This window comes from Mastigoproctus giganteus, chromosome 1 (assembly GCF_048544385.1).
Source record: "Mastigoproctus giganteus isolate SK-2022 chromosome 1, ASM4854438v1, whole genome shotgun sequence".
In the NCBI taxonomy this organism is placed as follows: domain Eukaryota; kingdom Metazoa; phylum Arthropoda; class Arachnida; order Uropygi; family Thelyphonidae; genus Mastigoproctus; species Mastigoproctus giganteus.
In genome coordinates, this window is record NC_143575.1 from 221951027 (window position 1) to 221977028 (window position 26002).

General features: G+C 35.6%; 1 protein-coding gene across 6 annotated transcripts in view; it reads left to right on the top strand.

Annotated features, from left to right (window-relative positions):
• Window positions 1-26002, top strand: part of Bre1 (E3 ubiquitin-protein ligase Bre1) — a 415493-nt gene that overhangs the window by 326352 nt on the left and 63139 nt on the right. For all 6 annotated transcript variants that reach the window (XM_090376128.1, XM_090376101.1, XM_090376124.1 and 3 more), the window contains 2 exons: window positions 14916-15044; window positions 22646-22818. In XM_090376128.1, coding sequence (XP_090232254.1) covers window positions 14916-15044; window positions 22646-22818 — 302 coding nt within the window. The remainder of the gene's footprint in view (window positions 1-14915; window positions 15045-22645; window positions 22819-26002) is intronic.

The window sequence follows — 26002 nt, forward strand, 5'->3', positions numbered from 1 at the left end:
AAATTTTCTAAATAAATTCAGCATCCCTCGAAGTACGGTGCTGGAGAGCCGGCAAGTTGTAGAAGGCTGTCTGGAATAGGAGAGGAGTGCAGTTTGTCCACAGACACAGAAGCCTATGGAGGAGACTTGAAACAACTAAAATTGCAGTATTGCATAGGTATCCGCAAAGACTTTTGATCTGTATGTCTTATCGACGCAAATTGCCTCAAGGTTAATATTTAGGTCGTTCAGGAGACCAATCTTGTTTGCTGGAAACATATGACTGAGCGAGCTGATTTGGTTGAGGGAAGGTCGGATCCTAGATGTTTGATGATTAGTTGCTCTTCTGTTATTTTTGGGTAGAATGATGAGCCTATTGATGATGGGAGCATCAAGTCTACCCGAAATAAGCTTGGAGAAGGTAATTATATTGATTATTTGTTTCCAAGGGGTCATTCTATGCAGTGAATGCCCTAGAGATAGTAAGGGGATGTCCTGAAGACCTATTGAGGGATCGCTACAGCTAGTTTGGAGGAGCAGAGGACCAGATTTCCAACGCATAGAGAGCCACGGGAACAACACAAGTTTGGAAAAATCTAGATATTAGCTTCTTATTGCCGTAACTAACCAGTTCCTGACAAGCAGACCAAATGGCTACATAGAATTTATTTCTTGCTTCCTTAAAGTTCCCCAGAAAAGACATATTCGAATCTCAAACCAAACCGAGGTCCCTGTGAGAGTTGACTAACTTGATTTGATGTTCCGTTTATAGAGATATTGGGATTATTCTTTTCTTCTTTGTGAACGTCATCTGGGCAGAGTTTTCAGCATTTAGCTCGAGGCCAATGTAATACAAAAAGGTGTAGTTACCGTGAACAGACTTATTGCAATTTTTGAAAAACATTGGTTTTCCAATAAAGAATAAGATATTAGGATGGAATGAAGAATAAAGGATTTCATCTCTATATGGATAATTTCACTCACATCATCTGAGCAGATGTCACAATTGGAAGATTTAAACCTAATCCAACCAAGGAAAAGAAGAAGAGAAATTATGCAAGTCAATTCTTGTAATGCCAAATGACGTAAGACTAAAATAGCATTTGCCGAGATGAGTTATTGATGGTGAAGAGACCATCAGCAGGTATAGTCTCATATCTTTTTCAAATGTATTTTTATCTTTAGTTCTTTTATCCATATTAAAATTTGTATATATATATATTTTTTTTAACCAGTAAAATACTATAATAAATAAAAGTATGTCTCTCATTACATAAACTTAAAGAAGTATTTAAGAAGTAAATAAGTAAGAAGTAAATTAATTAGAACTATAACTAACAAAAATAGTCTTAGAATTCAAGTGATCCAATTAGTTAAAAAAAAATATATATATATATATACACAGATACATATACAGATTTTAATACGGGTATAGCCTGAGATTGGTCATTTTCAAAGGCTGTGTGTTATAACTGATTATACAGGTTAGAGATTTCGCCTCGTGTTCATCATTTTTACAGTAACCTTGAAAAATCTGTTATTTATGGATTGTCTATTGCTATTTGGGAATGCCCTTACAGGATGGCACAATGGATCATCCATCCTCTCAAACTGTGCAAAAGGCCTGTGTTCAAAGTCCATTTCTGAAATGGTAAATTTTTGTTGGCTATTCATGAACATGATTAGCAAATCATAATAATAAATACATGGATTACTCAGTTTCCATGTTTTACAATTAGTATTAGAATTAATATTAGACTTAAATTTCACTATACAGTTTCACTATTCACTGCACAATAGTTTTTTACAGTAGTAAGTAGTTTTACAGTAGTATTCATATTAAAATTAATATTAGACTTAAGTTTCACTATTCACTATACAGTAATTACATTTTGTCAATGATTTTAAAACTTAAATTGTCATTTGTAAACAGTATTGACACTGTGACCTTCATCCATTTGTATTTTTGCCTACATGCCACCTAAAAGAAATTGAAGCGGCATAGAGTATTATGGCCTTTTTATAGGTCATAATGATATTTCAGATACAGCTTTGTATATCTAATTCATTGGCAAAAAGGATATAATGCATGCTACATCAGGAGTACTTCAGTCAAATGTGGCACTTCAAATACATCCAACACCAGAGTGTATTACCACCAAGCAAGTCTACTAACAATGTCACGCCACAGAACTCAATTCATGGTCACTCCTCAAAACCACCAACCCAAGATTGATTCTGTAATAATTCTCGCTAAACTTACTTCCAGTTATAAATTATACCAATGAATTAACTCCCATTTCTCACAATACAATGGTTAAAACAAAGTACATAATATTCTATTCTTAAGGCTAAACTCCCTACTACCCTTTCCCAGTATGGAACTTGAGGAACATAAAGTTCCCATATAAAATCAAGATGCATCATTGGAACGAATAGTAGTTCGTGTGCTTCAATTTTAAGCATTTATGCAACAATATGATTTCAATTTTAATAGTTAATTTCCTTTTAATTCATTAACAAGATAACAGTAAGGAGGTAAGTTCAGCAATTTTAGGTTCCCATTCTTATTAATATTGTTGTTGTTTGATTAATTCTATGCTTTTAATGGAAAACAAGAATTTGTTTTTGTCCTGAAGTTTATTTACAACCTTATGCTGTATCAGAATGATAAAAATTTACATTTTTTTTTCTAAGCTGATGCTTACACTATGTGAACATTTCTTTCATAACTTAATTTGTAAATAAATACCCAAAATAAAAAAGCAAGTAACTGTTTGTGTTGATGTTTCCTAGAGATGTTATTTGATATGGAATATCTCAATATTTACAAATGCTCATATAATTTCTTGATGGCTTTATAGAATCTGAGATAATTTTAATATTTAATTAAATAAGGATTCCATTTCAAAATATATAAATTGCTTTGAATGTGTTGTTATAATTATATTGTCCACCAATGTAGATGTTATTTTATAAATTGGCCTACGTATTAGTTCTGTTTCACACTTTTTTTTTTTATTTTTTTTTTTTTTTCAAAATCAGTAAGTATATATATCTCTCTATACATTAAAATAGTTTTCCTCCTAGTGGCATTTATTCGAGCCAATGGGAGAAGAGGGCGAGGCAATTACGTCACTATAATGCAATTAATTATTGACAAGTGCCTCCATAATGTTCACCAACCTTGTGCACATGCTTCCCTGTCAAACATTTGATGTTCCAGTGAAACATTTTTGTATATTAATGCATACTGCCTACAGTATTTGTAAACAGTTTAGTATTTTATAAATTTAATCCTGCTCTTTCAGATGCAACAATATTCCTCATGCATTATGGAACCTGAAGAAAAAGGCCTTTTCCTAAGTGACCTATGTAAACGCAGGTAAATAATTACATAGTGATATTTATTCGACCTGGCCTCCATAGCCGAGTGGTCAGGAGCGGGAGTGCGGTAGCACACACTCTTTGAGTAGACTGAGGTTCCAAGCCCCTGACTGCAAAATACGGTCTATCTGCCAACCCGCACTGGACCAGAATGGCAGATTATGGTCCATTTCCCTCAGCATGAATTGTTGAGGAAGCTTCCATCCTGCAGTGGGTTGATAATGGCTGCAGTTTACCACAAATTTCCGCACAACTATTCCACAACTGTCTTTCCTCGATTTCAGTTTATGCCCCCTCAGGTTTGTAATCTGAGCAAGAGAAAGAATCACATCAGCATTGAGCTTGCTCAATCCATTCAAGGCCTTATACGCCTCAATCAGATCACCTCGCAGGTGCCTACTCTCCAGATACTGCAATTTGTAGAACTTAAGCCTTTCTTCGTAAGAGCACCCCTTTGTCCTTTCTAGCAACTCTACATCCTTCCTAAAATGTGGCTTCCAGACCTGTACGCAGTACTCAAGGTGTGGCCTGACCACTGCCTTATACAAGGGGATAATCACCTCCTTATCCCTGCTCACAAAATTCCTATATATATCATTGACAAGACCCCCCCATCACCCTACTCTGGCAGCCTGTGTGCACTGCTCAGAAAACTTCATGTCTGACTGCACAATTACCCCCAGGTCTCTTTCATTCTCCACTACTCTGAGTGTAACACCACCCAGTTGGTACATTTCTCTGGGGTTACTGCTACCCATATGCAGTACTTTGCATTTGTCAATGTTAAACTTCAGTTGCCACCTCTCAGCCCATCTGCTCAACTTTTCTAGATCCTGTTGCAGCTGCGTACTGTCATTAGTGTCATGAACAACTCTGCCGACCTTCATATCATCTGCAAACTTGGACATTAAACCTAATATACCATCATCAGTATCATTATTGAATACAGAAATCAACAATGGGCCCAACACCAAACTCTGGGGGACACAACTAATAACATTAGCCCACGAAGAGCAGTGTCCATTGATTACCACTCTCTGTCTTCTCCCACTCAACCATCCTTTTATCCATTGTAGCAACTTGCCCTTAATGCCATACTGCTCCAATTTGTACAGCAGTCTTCCATGCACAACAGTATGAAAAAGCTTTCCTGAAATTCAAGTATATGATATGAAAATTATTTTCTGCATCCCAGTTCCTTTGTGATGACATCATAGTATCTAATCAAATTGGTCAGTCAACACTGCTGTATCTGAATTATTACTGCAATCTTGTCTAGATCATCCTGCAGTGCTTCTTTAACCAGTGACTTCATTATTTTCCCCGGAACACAAGTTAAACTACCAGGTCTGTGATTATTCATGTTACACTTTGATTCCCGTTTGTGAATTGGAGATACATTTGCATATCTTCAGTCCGTGTGAACTTCCCCTAAGTCCAAGGATTTTCTCATAGGGCTTACAATACCAGTCAAAATCTTAATACCGGTATTTTGTTATTTTTAATTTATGAAACCGGGATAACGATATTAATACCGTTATTCCAAAAACAAACATTTTTCTCAATAAATTTTGATGACAATTAGTGCAATAAAGTAAGGAAAAAAACAAGTATTGTAATTACTTGAATTCATGTTTTAATTAAACTTTTATTGCAATAATAAATATTCTGCAAAAAATCATTAAAATACATTTATTCTAAAAACAAAAAAAATATACAAATTTGTATATTGTTACTGCAAAGTTTAGTTATGTTTAAGCATCCACATTACCTGTCCGAATAAAGTGAGCTCTTAAGAAACATAAGCAATCATTTAAAATGGAGCTAATTTTGGTACATATTTGATTAGCGGCAGAAAACGCCCTTTCGGATTCTGTGCTGGATGGTGCCATTATACTGAGGTAATTGTAGACAATCTCAGTCCTTATTTTCTAGGATTTGAACTTTTTTAGCAAAAATGGTTAAAAGAATTTCATTAATTTCCGATTCAAGTTCATCTTTTAACATCTCATTGGAGTCAGATAATTTCTTATTTTGGAAAGAATTTGCGGAACACCGATGTTCTGTTCCACGTTGGTCTTCTGTGGTTGAATTATGTTCATCATTTTCTGAAGGAGAAAGACATTTTATTAAGCAAAGTATAAATTTCACTATAGTATCTTTACTGAATCTGGGAGAGAGCAGAGTGGGGATAAGGAATACAAGGGACAAGGTATTCTTGTATTGATTGTGGCCTCCAGGGTTACCCCTATATACCATTGTAGCATCTGTAGGTTATTTATAGCCGGCAAGTGTGTATGTGTGTTTGTTGTGATGGTTGTTGTTTGCCCGCCCTGGAGTCTTAGCAGCAGGGAGCAAGCTACCTGAGTCCCGACTCTCGTCCCTAGCCACATTATATAGTAGTTACTGGAGGTGCTCCAGTAACTACTATATATTTGTTTCCACCAAGTGGAAACCAGAAAAGAAAGGTTTGGGAAGGAGAAAAGTTGGAGAAAAGAGACAAGGAAAGTAACAGTAATAATTTTATAGTAAAGAAAATTCAGTCCCTCTAAGGAGGAGCAATCTTAGAGGGACAAAAAAAAATAAATAAAAATCCTAAACAGGAGGAGTATAGATAAGAGCCCTAACTAGCATGGAAGATAGCCCAATCAACCCTACTAGTAGGGAAAAGAACAGAAGGAATTAGATGCTTACAGTAAATAAATTAAATCAATAAGTTGTATACAAAACCATAATATGTACAATTGCATCACCTTGAAGCAACCAACAAGCCCAATTTCAGAAGCACAAAAGAGAATTACGGCAACTAAAACTTAGTCATAAAGAGAATTTTGATGACTAAACTCATAGTCGTGATTAAAGAAATAGATCAACTAAAAGTGATTGGAAAAATCAATTAAAGCTTCTGAAAGCAGGAAACCACTCAAGAAATAACAACAAAAGAATAGCTACTATATACAATTAAAGGTAATAAAGGAATCGATCAATTTAACTGATATTACTAATTGTAATAATCAAATAGACTGACAAAAACATAATTTATCACCACAAGAAGTGAAATAATAATTCTACCAAATTAAAACAAGAGAGAGGATGAGCGCGAAGGCAACAACAAAAGAAGTAACTTAGTGTACTTGAAGTGATCACTCACATTTGTAGTAAAAATTTTCAAATGGTATAATACAAATTTGTGAACAATACAATTAACATAAACACTCAGAAACACTTCTGAAGACTTCAATAAGGAGACAGCAACAACCAGCAACGCTACGAAGGTATAGTCCACCAAACAAAACTTAAACTATAATAGCATCTACTACAAAGGAATAATTTGCTAGTAAAAGGCACAATAGAGAATGTATTAATTACCACAACAGAGGGTTTAATTAAGTAGTCACCAGCAACAATATAAACAATAATCATATTTACATGGTACTGTACAATAAAATACTATTGAAATATAACTTGAAAACATAAATCTCAATAGACAATTAATTTATGTTGGCAGTACAATTCCAGCCAGTAAAATGGATCTAACCATGTCCTCTTTGGCTGTAACCAAGTCCAATGATTATAAGCATAATCATTATGAGAATTAATTAGTCACAACTTGCGACTAACCAGAATCAAATATATGCATAATTTAGCAGTAAAAATAATATATAAGGTGTTATATTATTAATAAAAATTCAAACATTGAACATACTTCAACAGCAACGAAAAACAACAACTGTATCATACACTGCTAAAAAATAAAAAATAAATAATAATAAATAAATGCTAAAAACTGTAATAAACAGAAAAAAAGACCAACATGGAACAGAATATCAGGATAAGGAATGCAGAGAGCAAAGAGTGCAGGAATTCTTCACATATATAAATGCAAATATTGTTTGTTATTTGGTTTTTAGGAGCATTAGCAACTAAGGCCATATTGCTCTTGGGATATGCGGTGGTCATTCCCTGACTTTTCCGCATCCTCTGTATTTGGTGGGCATGGGCTCGAACCCCAGTCTAATCAAGAAGCATGTGCTACGCACTGTTGCTCCTGCCCACCTGGCTACGGAGGCACCAAATGCAAAGAAGAGAAGGACAAATCAGATCGGACCCTTGTGTAATGGATGTGGGACAGTATTAGATACCACAGCTGAAGTTGCAGGTGAACTCAACAGTTACTTTGCATCGATATTTACATAAAAAAAAAACCCTTTGTGTCAGTGAGATATTATGGAAGTGAAGTTGAACAAATATGTAATTAATGATGTTGAAATTTCAAATGATTATTTAATGAGAACTTTCGAGCCTACAGGCAAGTAAGGCTCTTGTGGTGGATGGCATATACCCTATAATCTTAAGAGGCGGCAAGTGAGTGCATTGAACCATTAAGGCATGGTTCAATGAGAGCGTCACTGGACTCAGGAGAGATTCCGTTGGATTGGTGTAAATAAAACATAAAGGCGGGTCTAGGAGTGTAACGGGAAATTACCGACCGGCCAGGCTAACTTCAGTAGTAGGGAAAATCAGGATCATTTAGATGGAAATGGAATTCTGTAGGATACACAGCATGGTTTTGTAAAGGGAAAATCATGTTTAATTAATCTGATTAGCTATTTTGACAGGGTCATTCAAGAGCTGGACTTTGGGAATAATTTCAACATTTTTTATTTGGATTTCAACAAAGCATTTGAGTCAGTCCCACATGAGTGGTTACTTTATAAGTTGGAGCAGGGTGGAATCATAGGAAAAATCCTTAGATGGATGGCACGATGGCTTGGGTTAATGTAAGGAGTGGGGTTCCCCAAGAATCAGTATTGGGACCACTGTTGTTTTTGATTATATTAAATGACATCTATGAAGAGATGGAGGACGTGAGGTCTAAACTTTGCAGGTGATGTAAAGATCAGTAGTAATTAATGATCGCCACCAAGCAGAGCTTCTTCAGAGTAACCTAGATAGACTTCCGAGATGGTCAGAAAAGTTGTAGCTATGCTTTAATTCAGCAAAATGCAAGGTCTTACACTGGGGAACAGTAACCCCAAAATAACTTATACACTTGGTGGAGTTGAACTAAAGTCAGTAGTGGAGGAACGGGACTTGAAGTTGTCCGAGAATTGTGGACAAGTTGCAATGTTGCATGGTGTCTTATCAATGATTTATCAAACATTTTTTAGTAGAGATAACGATGTCATAATCACATAAAGGTGATTTTATAACCTTTGCGTGATTAAATTATAAGCAATTTTTTTTTTTTTTTTTTTTAATTAGTACCGAAAAACCGGTATTTTTTGTATCAATGCCAGAAAAAAATTACCAGGATCCCGGTATCGTAAGCCCTATGCTCTCATAGTTATGGCTAAGGGTTTGCTTATTTCCTTTGCCACCTCCTTTAAAATAACTGGATAGATCCCATCCACCCCAGGTACCTTTCTTATGTTTAACTTCAACAATTTTTCCTCCACATTGCTCTCAGTTATTAAAAAATCATTTAATTCCCTCTTAGAGTTTGATAAACATCTGGCCCTCTCCTCCTTGAATAACTCCTCGTGTGAATGTAAATGCAAAATACTCATTTAGTTTGACAAATATCTGAGAATGACCATCTACAGTCAAACCATTGATATCAAGTGAACCAATCTGATCGTCCCCTTCCTTTTAGAGTTTATATAAGTAAAGAAGTCTGCTGTTTTTCTTTGCATCCTTTGTGACTTGATTACAGACTAGCTTATATCTACCATAGGCTTCCGTGTCGCCTGATAATTTATATGCATACCATGCATTTTTCTTCTCTGCCACAAGTCTTATTAGTTCATCTGACATCCATTTGGGCCCAAACATAGAACAGTATTTCTTAGTTGGAGCAAAAAGCCTAGTAGCTTCCAAGATTACTTCCTTGAATGCTTTCCATTTAAAATTTGCTGTTGACAATTGGCATCCATAATGTTTTTAAATACCACTACAGTATTTTTACTCTATTACTACTCTCAAAAGTTTACACTTTGAAGGGCAGCTATGTCAATATGTACAAAACATAAACAATTTGTGATTTTAAATAAAATTTTTATTTGCATATACCTTCCAGTTTTAAGTACTGGAAAAAAAAAAAAAAAAAAAAGCTGAGTAAGACGACTTCAATTGTTGATATCACTGAGCTTAGTGTCAGGCCTGGTGTTAATAATAATGTCTCTCAGGCTGACAAGGCCATATAACAGTACAGAAATGTAACATAAGATCAACATATGCATATTAGCTCAAGTCTGAGCACTATACTCAGAAAAGTAATCTCAAATAATTCTCTGAAACAGCCCTAAAAAGATTCTTCCACTATTGATAGTAATCTTTTCTGGATTTGTTTTCAGTTTGTTTCTGTAAGACGATAATGTTAGCAACACTAGTCCTTTAGCTTAGACCTTCCCAACCGGTGTGATATGGCACACTAGTGTGCCACAGAAAGATTACTGGTGTGCCAAAAGAGATTTAATTTTATAAAATTTTCATAGTTATACCAAATCAAATCCAATTTGTATAACCATTTGAAATTTTATTATACAAAAAGATATAATAGCCTAATTAGAATGAATTGTGGCATTGCTAACCAGGTATAGCTGAACGCAATTTCCACCAGCCACTGATTTTAGTTTATAAGCACTTCAGTTTGACCTTTGTTGGAAATATAAAAATCACATTTTCTTTCTTTTTTTTTCCATTTCCCCTTTTTTTTTTTTTTTAACTTTAATTTGAAAAATATCTTTTTAATGCAAGGCAAAAAAACGATTTAAATCATTTCTTATGCAAGAAAAATTTCTATAATTTAAAAATAATAAGATGTTTTTTCTCTTACCTTTGATAAAAATCAGTTTTTTATATGAAAATCAAGTTCCATATCAACGCTTAAACACAAAAAAAATGAGAATTTACTACTTTAGTCGCAATTTGTTTTTTGTTTTTTTGCCTATTGGTTTTTTAGAATTATTTTGGACTAGCTTTCAATTTTTCTACTGAAAAGATATAAGTATAATAAGTTATTGCTTACTGTTAGAAATAAAAATCAATGTTTATATCTAAAAACAAATAATTATTCAAAATATATTTATTAAATTGCTTCATTAAGTACTTTATATTTAACTTTTTTAGATATTTATTTTCCACCCATACTGGAAAACTTTTTGAAGAGAGCTAGAAAGTCATCAGATTCATGAGAAAAACATAGTAGTCCAAAAATAAAGATAAAGATTAAGGCAGTTTATTTGCCTAGAAGAGCTATCAAATGAAGCAATAGTACCAAGTAAACTACACTGGCACCTTACCACGAAACATCCATCATGTGCAGAAAAAGATTTGAATTTTTTAAGCATCTTCAAGTGCAAAATAGGAAGCAAAGTTCTTTTATGAGTTTGATTACAGCAGTATCAAATGATCCCAAGAGGGATCATTTGATACTGCTGTAACATTAGCTTGGGATCATTTGATACATTAGCAGTATCAAATGATCCCAAGAGGGATCATTTGATACTCTAGTAATGCTAGTTATAAGGTCACCCAAATGGTAGCCAAATCCAAAATGCCTCATACAATTGCAGAATCGCTTATTTTACCAGCCTGCATTGAAATTGTTAACACTATGCTTTGGTCAAAAGAAGCAAAGGAAATTGAAAAGGTGCCACTTTTGAGTACATTTAAGACATATCAGATGATATAGAAACAAAATTAATTCAGAGAATTATTCAATCTAAAAAAAATTTTAATTGCATATTGATGCATCTACAGACGTTAGTAATTGTGCTCAATTAATAGCACTAATTAAAATCATTGAAGAGAAATGCTTGAAATAACATTATTTGTTCTGCCAAATCACACTACTGGAGGTGAAGTGGTAAATAAAAAGATTTTCTGTTTATACTCCGGCATGGCAACCGAGTCAGTAGAGTTTACAATAAATCGTCAATACAAATAATTATCATATTTAGTAGTCACGGGCTTGAACCCCGGTCCACTCAAGGAACGCACGCTATGCACTCTCACTCCTGACCACTCGGCTACATCGGGCCTACTTTGAGACAAATAAAACATCATGGGAAGATTGCTTAAGCTTGTGTACTGATGGTGTAGCTGCAATAACCAGAAGCATTAAAGATTTTGCATCATTCTGAAAAAATGGAAATTCTAGTAATACATTGTTTTATTCACAGAGAAGCTCTTGTATCTAAAAGTTTTCCTGTGGATCTGAATTCCACAATACATGATGTTATCAAGATGGTGAAGTTAATAAAATCCAAAGCCATTGAACTTACATCTATTTTCAGCTTTGTGTGAAGAAATAGGATCGTAATACCACTCTCTGCTATTTCACACTGAAGTATGTTGGCTGTCCAAAGGAAGAGTTTTATCATGAGTTTATAGCTAAGAGAAGAGTTGAAAATGTTTTTTGTGAATAATTATTACTTTGCAGATTTAATGAAGAATAGTTATTGGCTCCAAAAACTAGCTTACTTAACTGATATTTTTGAGCACCTGAATGAGTCAAATCGAAAATTGCAAGGAAATTGCATGAAAACATACTAATGTGTACGGACAAAGTTTATGGATTTAAAGAAAAAATTCAACTTCGGAAAAATTAGGTTAAAAACGATTATTAATGGTATGTAATCCGTGTTATAATTTAAATCTTAAATAAGAATTATTGAGATTGTGTTTGCTTGAGGGAAAACTTCATCATTATTTGGAAATACTTAATGTAAAAAAATTTGATTGGATTTGAAATCCATTTTCCCTAGAAAATCAGCATTACATCTATCAATGAAAGAAAAAGAAAGGGTGTTAGATATAAGAAATGATCGTACCCTTCAAGTACAATTTATAGAAATTGAGTTTTCCAAACTTTGGTTAATGACAAGAAAGGAGTTTCCTTCAATTTGAGAAAAAGCAGTTGACACTCTTCTTCCATTTGCTACCACCTATTTGTGCAAACAAAGTTTCTCGTCGATGGTGACTATCAATAATTCGAAGAGATCATCATTAAGAAGTCTGGATCAGGAATTATTCATAGCAATTTCAAGAATAAAACCTGATATAAAAATGTCATGTTCACAGAAGCAAGCTCGTTTCTCGTTGAAAAATTTGAAAAGATTTTATTTTGAAATTGTGTGAATTTAGTATTAAATATTTAATACCTTCCGTAGTATTTATATTTTACTTTTCCTATCCTAATTATATATATGATAAAACACAAATGTAATACATTTTCTCACAAAGTTCCTATAGACACCACAAAATCTGACACAGTTTAGTTGTCTCTCATACAAAAATTATAATTTTCCAAATGTGCCCTGATGCGAAAGAGGTTGGGAAATGCTGCTCTAGTTCATCATCATCATCAGCCATTTTCAATCCACTGCAGGATGAAGGCCTCTCCAGCAACTTTCCAGTTCCTTCTGTTTTGAGCACTGGCCATCCATTTACTACCCACAAACTCATGAATTTCATCTATCCGTCTCCGCCTTTGTCTTCCAGGTTTTCTTCTAGCTCCTCTTGGATAAAAAAAAAAAAAAAAGTAAAGTGCAGCCATTATCAACCCACTGCTGCAGGGTGGAAGCCTCCTCAACAATTCATGCTGGGGGAAATGGGCCATAATCTGCCACGCTGGTCCAGTGCGGGGTGGTAGATCGACCGTATTCAGCAGTCAGGGGCTTGAACCCCGGTCTACTCAAAGAGCGTGTGCTACTGCCCACTCGGCTACGGAGGCCGTTAGCTCCTCTTGGATACCATTCTGTTATTTTCTATAGTCCATCTGTCATCATGTCTTCGAGCTATGTGCCCTGCCCAAGACCATTTTAGTTCTTTAGTTTTGATACTTGAGTTTGCTGCCTAATCCATGTGTTTCTCTTATCTAACAGTCTGATTCCCAATATAATTCGTTCCATTCTTCGCTGTGTAGTTCTCAGCTTCTCTTCCATTCTTTTGGTGAGTGCCCAAGTTTCACTTCCATAAGTCATGGTGCGGAGTATGCATTGCTTCTTTATTTTACCTTTCAGACAAACTGGGATATTGCTCTTCAGTATGTGACTATATTTCCTGAATGCTATCCATCCAAAATTTATTCTTCTCTTGACTTCCAGCCATTTATTATTATTACAGCTAATAACTTGTCCCAGATAAGTATATGACTCCACCTTTTCAATTACTGCTCCTTCAATCATCATTTCCCTTTCTGTGGCATACTTGTTCGTCATTACTTTTGTTTTAGCCATATTCATCTTTAGTCTAAAATCCTTACTAACTCTGCATAATTGATTAAGATTTTCCTCTAATTCTTTGGGATCGTGGCTTATGACCACAGTGTCATCTGCAAATCGTAAATGGTTTGGTACTCTCCATTCACATTGACTCCTTTCTGCGACCAGTCTAATCTTCTGAAAGCTTCCTCAAGGGCAGCAGTAAACAGCTTCGGAGATATTGTGTCTCCTTGTTGAACTCCTTTCTCAATTTTAAATTTCCTACTGCCTTTGTCTAGTCTAATAAAGGAGGTAGCACTCTCATATATTTTCTTCAAAATCATAATATATGGGGTATCTATGCCTTGTCTTTCCAGTGCCCGAAACATTGCCTTATGCTGTATGGAGTCAAATGCCTTTTCATAATCCACAAATTCCAGGCATAATGGTGTTTTATATTCATGTGCTTTCTCCATTAGCTGTGATATTACGTGAAGGTGATCCATAGTTGAGAATCCTGTCCTAAAGCCAGCTTTCTCTTCCGGTTGATTCTCATCAAGTATTCTTTCTAATCTGTTAGTAATGACCCTTGTGAACAACTTGTAGACGTAGGATAACAAGCTAATTGGTCTATAATTTCCAATTTCTGATTTATCTCCTTTCTTATGCAGCAAAACTATGATTGCATTATTCCACTGCTTAGGCATCACACCTTTTCAAATGCACTTTGTGAAGAGCCTTGCCAGTTTTTGTGTTATGTCTCTTCCTCCCAATTTTAGCAACTCTACAGTAACTTCATCTTTTCCCGGGGCTTTCTGATTCTTCATTTTCTTCAATGCATGTTCTACCTCATCAGGAAGAATATCGGGTATGTCATATGTGTTGCTACTTTGCAATCCATCTTCCCCACTGCTGGCATCATTCCCCTGCTCCTTGTAATTCTCTGTAGTTGTCGTCTGCTATTTGAATTATGCCTTCACTGCTGTTTATAAGTACACCATTGCTATTCTTCAGCTTCAGTATCATTTGTCTTTCTTCTGCTCTAGCTAATGAGCATTAATTAAGGATATAACTTTAATTTCACCAGAAATTTTTTCTTCTAAGTTCCACTTCCTCTTTGCTCTGGAAGATTTTGTATAGTAATTGTTCTTTATATTCTTGTCAGAATTAATATTTTTGTATTACCTAATGTAGTAGTGATTGTATTATCACTTGCTATTTTATAATTATTATAGATTAAAATTAATGCTAACTTGGTTCCATTCTTTTTCTATAAGATTGACTCTAAAAGATTCCAAAACTTGTTTCATATCTAATATTTTTATTCCTTTTCTTCACCAGGAAGAGGAAGCTCTTCTTAATGAAATGGAGGTAACAGGACAAGCATTTGAAGATATGCAAGAACAAAATCTCCGACTCATTCAGCAATTAAGAGAGAAAGATGATGCTAATTTTAAATTAATGTCTGAAGTGAGTACTGTTATAATTAAATTTCATTTGAAAGCTAAGGTAAAAAAAGCCAACACGAGAACAACGAGAAACGTCAGATAACTTGCGCGGAAAATTAGTTTCCCGACACCGGACTATCGCTGCTCGCTCGGTAAACAGGTGGTAGGTGTTATCAATAAAATGATTGGTGGTGGTTGCGACAGACAACAAGCTACTGTGTAGTCGTTCGATTGCATTATAATGTGTATTTATGAGTAAAGAACGGTGAATAATAGTTTTGTGATGAATGGTAAACAGGTAATAGTAGCAATGAATCTTTTGAAGATGGAAGAAATTTGTAAGGAAAATAAAACGTTGGTTGATTTTTTGATGAAAACTAGATAAAAGTTTCGTTCTGTTCATTTTTATGTTCTTCATTATGTTTTTTTTTCTCATTATTAAAAGCAGATTTTTGAAGTTGCATGAGTGTTTTTACTATACTATTGATTTAGGTTTGGTTATGAAAAAAGGAAAAGGTTGTGTTATATTTCATAACCTGACCTTAAAAATAAAAGTACACTAATAAAAAATTAATATTTTGTTAATAAACAATTTATGCGCTAGTCCACCCATGATTCTAAAGAAAAAATTCAGGAGGGTTTCAAGCTCCCGTGGGATTTAAGTGGAGGTAGCCTGACCTTTTTTTCACCATTAGGGCATATTATTGAACAAGAAAATAAAAATACAGTCGTAAAAAAATTAATTTTTTTTATGAATGTGATTCTAAAGAAAAAGGGTTAGGTTACCCCTCCACTTCGGGAGGGGGTCAGGCTCCCGTGGTATTCAAGTGGAAATAACCTGACCAGTTCTAGCCCGTGACCACCAAATACAGAGGATGCAGAACTGCATATCCCCAGAGCAATATGGCCTTAGTTTCTAATGCTCCTAAAAAACAAAAAAAAAAAAAAAAACTATGGTAACCTGACCTTTTTTCACCATTATGGAAAGTGTTCATTAGGGCAAATTATCATTAGTGCTTCTGAGTGCTACTAAAGTGATACTAAACCGATGTTATCGTGTGATGTGTTCGTGCACCAATCAGCACATCGTTTGCCATGTCTACCTATCAATCAATATATCGTTCTCGACTTTGCTCCAGACCGATAATTATGGGTCCGATAACACCTACCGTCTGTTTACCGAGCAAGCAGAACTAGAGTGCCATATCGGGAAACTAATTTTCCGCATAAGCTATCTGACGTTTCTTGTCGTTCTCATGTTAGCTTTCTTTACCTTCATCCATTTAAAAAGTTAAGAAAATCAAAAATTTTTTATTGCTGCTGCTGTTATATTTCTTTCTTTAATTGCAGAAGTTTAGAACTTAGATTAAAAAAGACAAACATTTTCAGATAATATGTATGAGACTAAAGCATATTCTAGCTCTGCAGTTTCAATAAGTAGCGTATAATGGAAATGAATAGGAACACTAACATGAAGTGATCAACTCAAAGTAAGCCGACCGGGCTAGCCGGGTGGGTAAAGTGCCTGCCTGGCAACCCAAAGGTCGCGGGTTCGATTCCCGCCTTGGGCTTGGATCAGAGTACTGCAAAAACCTTGGGAGGTGCATTATGGCCACAGAAGCCTATGCACCAACAACTACCAAAAAAAAAAAAAACTCAAAGTAATTGTGTTTGCCGTGATATCAAAATGGATGCTATTGCACTGCCATCCCATTAACAACTGTGAGACAAAGTGCCTATATTTTTTATTTTGATTTTAATACTCTTTATATTGGCCTTGGTTTAATATATATATATATATACTGGATGTCTCAAAAATATTGGTACAAACGTTTAGGGGAGGTAGGTAACGTCTAAAGGAATGTGAATCGCATAGGAACCCATAACCGGAAACGTCACAGGAAAGTAGTAGCAGAGGCACAAGAAGCAAAAATGACACAAGACAGTAATTAGTGGCAAACATTTATCTGACATAATATTAACAATGGAGTACAAGATGGATGCATTTCATGATGTTACAACAGATTGCTCGAAGGTTCCACCTTAGACGCGATGCATGCGTGACACCGACACAGCATGGATTGGCGGACACAGTCGAACACACCTGGAGTTTCTTTGACAGTAGCAGCAGCGCAGACGAGTCTCGCCACGAGATCCATTTCTGTCTCCAGATGCGATTCATACACGATAGATTTGAGGGCCCCCACAGAAAGAAATCAAGGGCTCCATAAATCGGGTGAGCGTGGGGGCCAGGCAATGGGTCCATCACAGCCAGTCCATCGACACCCAAAACGCCTCTTCAAATGGTCACGAATGCACCTTCCATAATGGGCAGGTGCCCCGTCGTGTTAAAACCAAATGTTGCGTCTCACATTTGCTGGAACATCGTCGAGTAACCCTGGTAGAACTTGTTCAAGAAAGATCCGATATCTAGCGGAGTTCATGCGGGATGGTAACAGGTATAGGCCGACTAAGCAGTCACCGACCATACCTGCCCACACATTTATTGCGAAGCGATGTTGTGCCGCATGGGGGTGCCCACCGTGTGGGTTTTCGTGAGCCCGCACATCAGCATTGTGCTGATTGAATAAGCCTTCCCGTGCGAAATAAGCCTCATCCGTGAACAAAACATAGGCTGGAAAATTGAAGTCTTGAACACTTTCTTGGAGAAACCACTGCGCAAAAGCCACACGTGCAAGATGATCTTGGGGGAGCAGTAACTGAACCTTTTAGAGATGAAATGGGTGTAGGGAATCATCGTGCCAGGCACGGTGTACACTGCAACGAGACACTCCTAAGTCAGAGGCAATGGCACGTGTGCTGGTAGTAGGATTATTCTGGACAGCATTCAACACACTTTCTTCCATGGCGGGAGTTGGCGTCGAACGTGGTCTGCCCACACTACTCCTGTTACCTCTAAATGACCCATAATTGCACAGATTTTGATGCACACGCGCAAACAAACGGTGGTCCGGTACATGTCTGTCTGGGAAGCATTCTCTATAAATTCATTGAGCGGCTCGTCCATTGCCCTCTTCTGATCCATACACTAGGTGCATGTCTGCCAGCTCACAGTTTGTATATCGATGCATGCTCTTCATGCGGCAACTACTTCTTGAATGAGTAAACCAGAAATTTTCCCTCTTGGGAACTGATGAACAGCGCCGTGTACCGACTTATGGTGACGTTTCCGGTTATGGGTTCCTATGCGATTCACATTCCTTTAGATGTTACCTACCTCCCCTAAACGTTTGTACCAATATTTTTGAGACACCCTGTGTGTATATATATATATATATATAAGGCATAAAAACACACATATATAAAAAAAAATAATAATAAAAAAATAATGTAAATAAGATTTAATCCACATGTTAACACAACCTATATAAAGTTTAAAAATTCATCCATCCAACAACAAACCTCCATAGAATGCATTGGCATGAAAATCGGGGACATAGACCAATGCGCCATCAGCCCACAGAGTAATTAGTTAGTGCGACTGCGCTGTAATAATAGCTACCCATAAAAACAAATAGAAGGCGGGAAAACCCCCTTTTCACTCAACGGTCTCCACTGGAGTACAACACTATGTAAGAAGAAGTATTAAAATACTTACTCGTTGGGCTTTGTGTACCCTATCACAGTTTGCTGAAGAGATCAATAAAAAATAAAGTAGTAATATTTAAATAAATAAAAATTAAGTATTAATTAAAAAATTTAAGAAAATTAACCTAAAAATAGAAGAAATTAGGAAAAAAAAAAAATTTAAGAAAGTGAACCTGAAAATATAAACTAAAATAGCAAAACTGGTATAGGTACAGACAGAAACGAGTAAGTATGAGGCATTACATCGAAAAGGGCTGTCAATCCACTCAAAGCCCACAATGAAGTAGGGGATTGACGGCCACGTGGTGTAATGCAATACGTTATATTATTATATAAATTTGTACAGTCTTTAAGATTTAGTATTATTATATAAATTTATACAGAAATTAAGATTTAATAATTATCTTTCTACAGATAAAATGTTTTCATTAGGAAAATGTTATGAAAAATCATTATCATTTAGGATTACGCTTTTTATCTTAACTCAAAATGTATAGGCCATATGGAATGAAGATAACCAAACTAGGATAACTTGATTACAAATTTGTATGAACACTAATACTTATATGAAAAACACCAATAATCGGTAACAATCTACAATTAAACGTATATATATATATATATATGTGTGTGTGTGTGTGTGAAATTTCAGTTCCTTTAGAATGTAAACTTATATCTAAATGATATTTAACAGTGTAAAATGGTTACATAAGTTGCTAGTCCAGTGGTACTTATCATCAGTGGTAGACCTACAACCTTATCAGTGCTATTTATGTCTAGGTTTAGACACTCCCAAGATTATTTAGTGCTAAAAATTGTAAGCAGTTGTGACAGTTTTCCATTTAAAGTTTGTTTTACATTCTGTGCTTTCTATGAAATTTCTATAGTTAATTTTAGATGTTTTCAATTTTAACTTTTAAGACTACTAAACTATGTGTAGTTACAGCTTATCTTGAAATTAAGGTTCGAAGAGGTAAAAATTAGTTTGAGACTGTTCTTGTATGACTGCCATTTCTGTAGAGGAAAAATGTAGAGGGAAACCCACTCTTCATAAAAATATTGGCACATCTGACTTAGAATTTTGTCTGATGTTAATGAAGGTATATAAAAAAAACTTGTGTTAGTTAAAGAAATTTAAGGAGATATGTAAGCAGTATCCAGTATTGTTTTTCATCTGATATTGCTCATTTAAAGGGGGGAAGGGAATATTTGCAGTCAAATCTGAAAGAAAATACAGTAAAGCTTACTTAACAGGCATTGTCTGCCAGATATTTTCCCATGTAGGATTTAAACAGGAATTCCAGTGTAAAAAAACTAAGCCTTTTCAAAATTTTATCATTTTCCCCCTAATTCTCTTGGCGCTCTCCAATCCACTTTACGACTAATGTGAAGTTTGCTCCTTTTCTCTGAAATCTACAGATATACTCTAATTAATGACAGTTCACTTAATGACATATCGTTATAATGAGGCCTGTATTCAGAGCTAATATTCAGTTTTATCTTAACTTTGCATGGCATCTAAAACATAGATATAGACAATGTCATAAAAAACCCATTACCTGTATGGATCCTGAGTGCAAAAATGAGAACAGCTCAACCTAAAAATATTACCAGTATAAGCAATGTTTGAATTCAGTCTTTTTTCTGAAGAACATGCATTGAACTTGCCAACAGAGCATGGTCCTATCCTAAAGCAACATTTCTGGAAATGTCTAGTATGTGTATACTACTTCAGAAGTATGGCCTCCGTAGCCGAGTGGGCAGGAGCGGGAGTGCAGTAGCACACGCTCTTTGAGTAGACCGGGGTTCAAGCCCCTGACTGCTGAATACGGTCAATCTGCCAACCCGCACTGGACCAGCGTGGCAGATTATGGTCCATTTCCCTCAGCATGAATTGTTGAGGAGGCTTCCGCCCTGCAGTGGGTTGATAATGGCTGCACTTTACTTTTTTACTTTTTACTTCAGAAGTTGAAGCCATGCATAAAGAAATATAAGCTCTGTTTTAGATGCCATCCCTTTTCTTTCTGGACAATGGGAAACCATTAATTCATATGTGATCTGTTTAAATTTCATGCCACATATTGTAGTGATGATAAGGATAGATCTTCAGGACATTACCTTGCAGATTTGGAGATTTAGTTGAAGCTGACATTTTGTTTTATTTGAAGATGACTTTTTAACTTTTAGACTTCAAAGCATAGATGAAATTGTAAGAAACAAAAAGGTATTCCTGCTAATAAGGAGAAAGAAGTGTCAGTAGTGTGTAGGTGGTAGGGCTGGCTTGAGACATTGATAGTGTATTATTACTCTAGGCACCCATATGCATATGTAATAATACACAGATTTTTTTGTCTTTCACACACATGAATAAAACCCCAAACATATACACTGGTTGTTATTTGGGAGACAGAGTTGAGGCTAGGCACATATAAATCGCTGATTTAGATGTAGTGCTTTTCACTTTTTAAAAAGGCAAGATTTATTTCTTGCTACAGGAAAAAGTGGTGTAGTGAAGCGTTGACAATGGTAACTTAAGTTCCAGTATCTGGAAAAGTCTTTGGGACATACTGAACTTTATATGAAGTTTTAATGAATATATTTTTGGTTTATGCACTTTACTTTGTGGGCTCCAAAGTAAGGAGCCCACAAAGTAAAGTGTATAAACCAGGAAGTATGCACACCAAAATTCATTTTCTTTGTTTGCCAAAATGACAAACGTTTATGCATCTTTATACATATGTACTAGACTAAATAACTTTGAACTGATTTTTTTTTTTTTTTTTTTAAAGTATTATTTAATAGGCTCAGGAACAAGGCATTTGCTTTATACATACAAAAATTTCATACTATTGACTGTTCATATATGTGCTGAATGGGGACATTACAGGTGTTGTGAGTGTCTGAACATTAAATTTCATAAAATTGCAGTCACAAAATGTTATGTTACATGTTTTATATGTTTGATCATTTGTTACTATTCTATTTGTATGGTAAATTTAAGTAAACGGCATCTTTTCCTTGAAAAAATTATGTAACTTAAAAAGGCCCCACTTCTCTCCCCATTAAGAAATTCTCTTCTCTGGGAAGTTTTATCAGCTGTTCATTTGGAATGTCTTAACAGGATCTTACTGTATTTCTTTATTAAATTAAGAGCAATGTGGTTACTAAGTTTTAATTACATTTCTGTTTCCTTTTTTATAAAGAGAATAAAATAAACCAGATCCACAAGCTACTTCATGAAGAAAAGGCTGTACTTTCATACCTATTGACTGTCCATATATGTGCTGAATTGAGACATTGCAGTCACAAAAGGTTATGTTACATGTTTTGTATGTTTGATCATTATTTGTTACGTTCTATTTGTATGGTAAATTTAAGTAAACAGCATCTTTTCCTTGAAAAAATTATGTAGCTTAAAAAGGCCCTCCCCCTTCTCTCCCCATTAAGAAATTCTCTTCTGTGGGAAGTTTTATCAGTTGTTCATTTGGAATATGTCTTAACAGGATTTTATTGTATTTCTTTTATTAAATTAAGAGCAATGTGGTTACTAAGTTTTAATTACATTTCTGTTTCCTTTTTTATCAAGAAAATAAAATCAAAACAGATCCACAAGCTACTTCATGAAGAAAAGGCTGTACTTTCATACCTATTGACTGTCCATATATGTGCTGAATTGAGGCATTACAGGTGTTGTGCGTGTCTGACAATTAGATTTCATAAAATTGCAGTCACAAAAGGTTACATTACATGTTTTATATGTTTGATCATTATTTGTTACTGTTCTATTTGTATGGTAAATTTAAGTAAACATCTTTTCTTTGAAAAAACTATGTAGCTTAAAAAGAACCCCCCCCCCTCCTTCTATCCCCATTAAGAAATTCTCTTCTCTGGGAAGTTTTATCAGCTGTTCATTTGGAATGTCTTAACAGGGTTTTACTGTATTTCTTTTATTAAATTAAGAGCAATGTGGTTACTAAAAGTTTTAATTACATTTCTGTTTCCTTTTTTATAAAGAGAATAAAATCAAACCAGATCCACAAGCTACTTCGTGAAGAAAAGGCTGTACTTTCAGATCAGGTTGGCATATTGCAGAATCAGGTAGATGCTCAAAACCAAGTGGTGAGAAAGCTGGAAGAAAAGGAAAGATTACTTCAAAACAATCTTTCTACCATTGAGAAAGAACTCAGGTACTGTATTTTTATTCTAGTTTCATTTTCAATTCTCTTTCAGTTCTGCATTCTGTAACATTATTAATAATAATTATCCTGTATATTTTCTTTTAGTGAACAATTTGTTGTCTGTAAAAAATAAGTTAAACAAAAAAATTCCAAGCAAAAAAGAATCAGTAGAAAAATTTAAATGTATTCTAAGACAAGAGTCCATGTCTGTATAGTTTCTGCCCCTGTGAATATATCTAGTTGCTACTCATTAAATTCCTCGTTAGGACAACTAATGGGGACAACATAATAGGGCTAACATAAATGTGGTGCCATGCAGAAATTGGGGAAACAAGTACTTTCCATCTGTCTTTACTGAAGAAAGACCTTTCATGCTAAGTCATGTGAAATTAGTGATTTTGAAATTACAGATGACTGTTTATTAGAAAAACTTTCAAGCTTAAAAGGAAGTGAGGCTCCCAGTGTTGATAGCATATACCCAATAATTTTGAAGGAGGCTGCCAGGGAGTGTATTGAACCAATGAAGTTAATTATGAGGGCATCTTTGGACTCAGGAGAGATTCCTTTGCATTGAAGGAGTGCCAACATATCACCAAGGCAGTTCTAAGAGTGAAGTTGGTAAGTACTCACTGGTTAGTCTAAATTCAGTGGTAGGGAAAATCTTAGAGGCAATGATTAAGAGTGCAATCCAGGGACACTTAGATATGGAATTATGAATAACACACAACATGGTTTTGTTAAGGAAAAATTGTTTATAACAATTTATAACTTAGTAGGCTATTTTGCCTCATGAGCTCAATGTAGGGAACAATTTCATATTGTTTTTACAGTAACATCTCCTCGGGATCTGAGTTAAATTCCTTGGATTTTAGCAAGGAATTTGACTCGAGCCCTCGTGAGAGGTTAGCTGGAACATGTTAGGATTACTGGAAAAATTCTAAGATGGATTGCTGGATGCGTGGAGGGCAGAAGGCAGAGGGCTGTGATTAATGGATTTTCTTCAAATTGGTGTAAAGTCAGAAGCACGTCCCCACAAAGATCAGTTCTTGGACCACTGTTGTTTCTGATTTTCATGAATGACATTGACAAAGAGATAGAAGTCATGATGTGAAAATTTGCTGACTGTAAAGATTGGTAGAGTAGCTAATGGTCGGTACCAAGCAGTACTCGTTCAGAATGACTTGGAACAGGCTGCAAGTATAGTCAGAAAAGTGGCAGCTATGTTTTAATGCAGCAGAACACTTCGTGGGATTGAATTAAAAATGGTGGAGGAATAAAGGGATCTGGGAGATATAATACAGCAGATATGAAGTTTTCAGAGCAGTGTAATCAGAGAAGCCACCAGGAGACCTGATTGAGGTTTATAAGGCTCTGTGAGGAGTTAGTAAAATGAATGAAGTGGAATTTTCACTGTTTTAAAGAATTCCAGAACTTAAGGGCATACATTCAAATTACAGGTAAAGAGGTTTAGATTAGATTGTAGTAGGAAGTTTTCTTTAGGCCAGGTAGTTGAGGCTGGGAGTTTGAATACAGTCAAAGGTCAACTGGATAGTTTCCTATGTGAAGAGGGAAGCAAATGATTTGTATTTTCTTATCTATCCATTGGGGGGTTTTCCCTCTGCAGCAAATGCCTGCGATTGGAAAACAGACCTTGTGCATCAGGTTGCATCATATCATCAAAGTTTCTTGCGACGACCGACTAACTGGTTAAAATAAATTTATTGAAATTAAAAAAAAATTATATATACATAAGATAAAGATAAAGGAGTTAAAATATATATAATAAAAGCATTAAAATACATAGTAGCTCTCGAAGCGAAGTGCCTCTTCATCAGCTAGTCTGTGAATGGTGTACTTCAGTATATATTGATGGTTGCAATAGCACAAGTCAGCTGGGCATGATCATGTATCACGAGTCTGGTGTCGGTAAAGCAGAATTACGTGATGATCAGCAGTGCTCATCGCACTGCAATACAGTACATTCTATAATAGAGTGTAAGTGTAATCAACTTCAAGCCACGAGCACTGGTGGTAATCACATGAATAGTCGACAATTTCAATATCTCATTGGGGATCAAGATTGTGCTGCTCAATCCAATAATAAACTGAGAGTAAAACCATACACGTATGTTGTTACTGTCAGTTCTAATGTTCATTTAGTGTATGGTGTTGTAATGTTCATTTAGTGTAAGGGGAAGTCTTGCCTGACCAATTTGATTGGATACTATGATGCAGTCACAAAAGAACTGGATGCAGGGAATAACTTTGATATTATATACTTGGATCTTAGAAAGGCTTTTGATACTGTTGCACATGGAAGACTGCTGCACAAATTGGAGCAGTGTGCATTGGAGGCAAATTGCTGCTATGGATAAAAAGGGGTGGTTGAGGGGGAGAAGACAGAGAGTGGTAATCAATGGACACTGCTCATCGTGAACTAATGTTATTAGTGGAGTCCCTCAGGGTTTAGTATTGGGTCCATTATTGTTTTCTGTATTTATAAATGATATTGATGATGGAATATCAAGCTTAATGTCCAAGTTTGCAGACAATACGAAGGTTGGCAGGGTTGTCAAGGACACTACTGACACTATGCTACTGCAACAAGATCTGGAAAGGTTGAGCAGGTGGGCTGAGAGGTGGCAAATGAAGTTTAACATTGACAAATGTAAAGTACTATATATGAGAAACAGCAACCCCAGAGCAACGTATCAACTCTGTGTTACTACACTGACAGTGGTAGAGAATGAAAGGGACCTGGGGGTGGTTGTGCAGGCAGATATGAAGTTTTCTGAGCAGTGCAGACGGGCTGCAAGAGTAGCTCATGGTGTATTGTCGATGATATATAGGATTTTTTCTAGCAGGGATAAGGAGGTGATTATTCCCTTGTATAAGGCAATGGTCAGGCCACACCTAGAGTACTGTATACGGGGGTGCCCTTACGAAGAAAGGCTTAAGTTTTGCAAATTACAGTGTCTGGAGACTAGGCACCAGCGAGGTGGTCTGGTAGAGGTGTATAAAGCCTTGAATGGTTTGAGAATGCTCAGTGCTGATGGGATTCTTCCTCTTGCTCAGAATAATCACCTGAGAGGGCATAAATTCAAATTGAGGAAAGACAGATGTAGGATAGACGTGAGGAAATTTGCCTTTAGCCAGCGAGTGGTTGGTTGGTGGAACAGACTTCCGTCCCTTG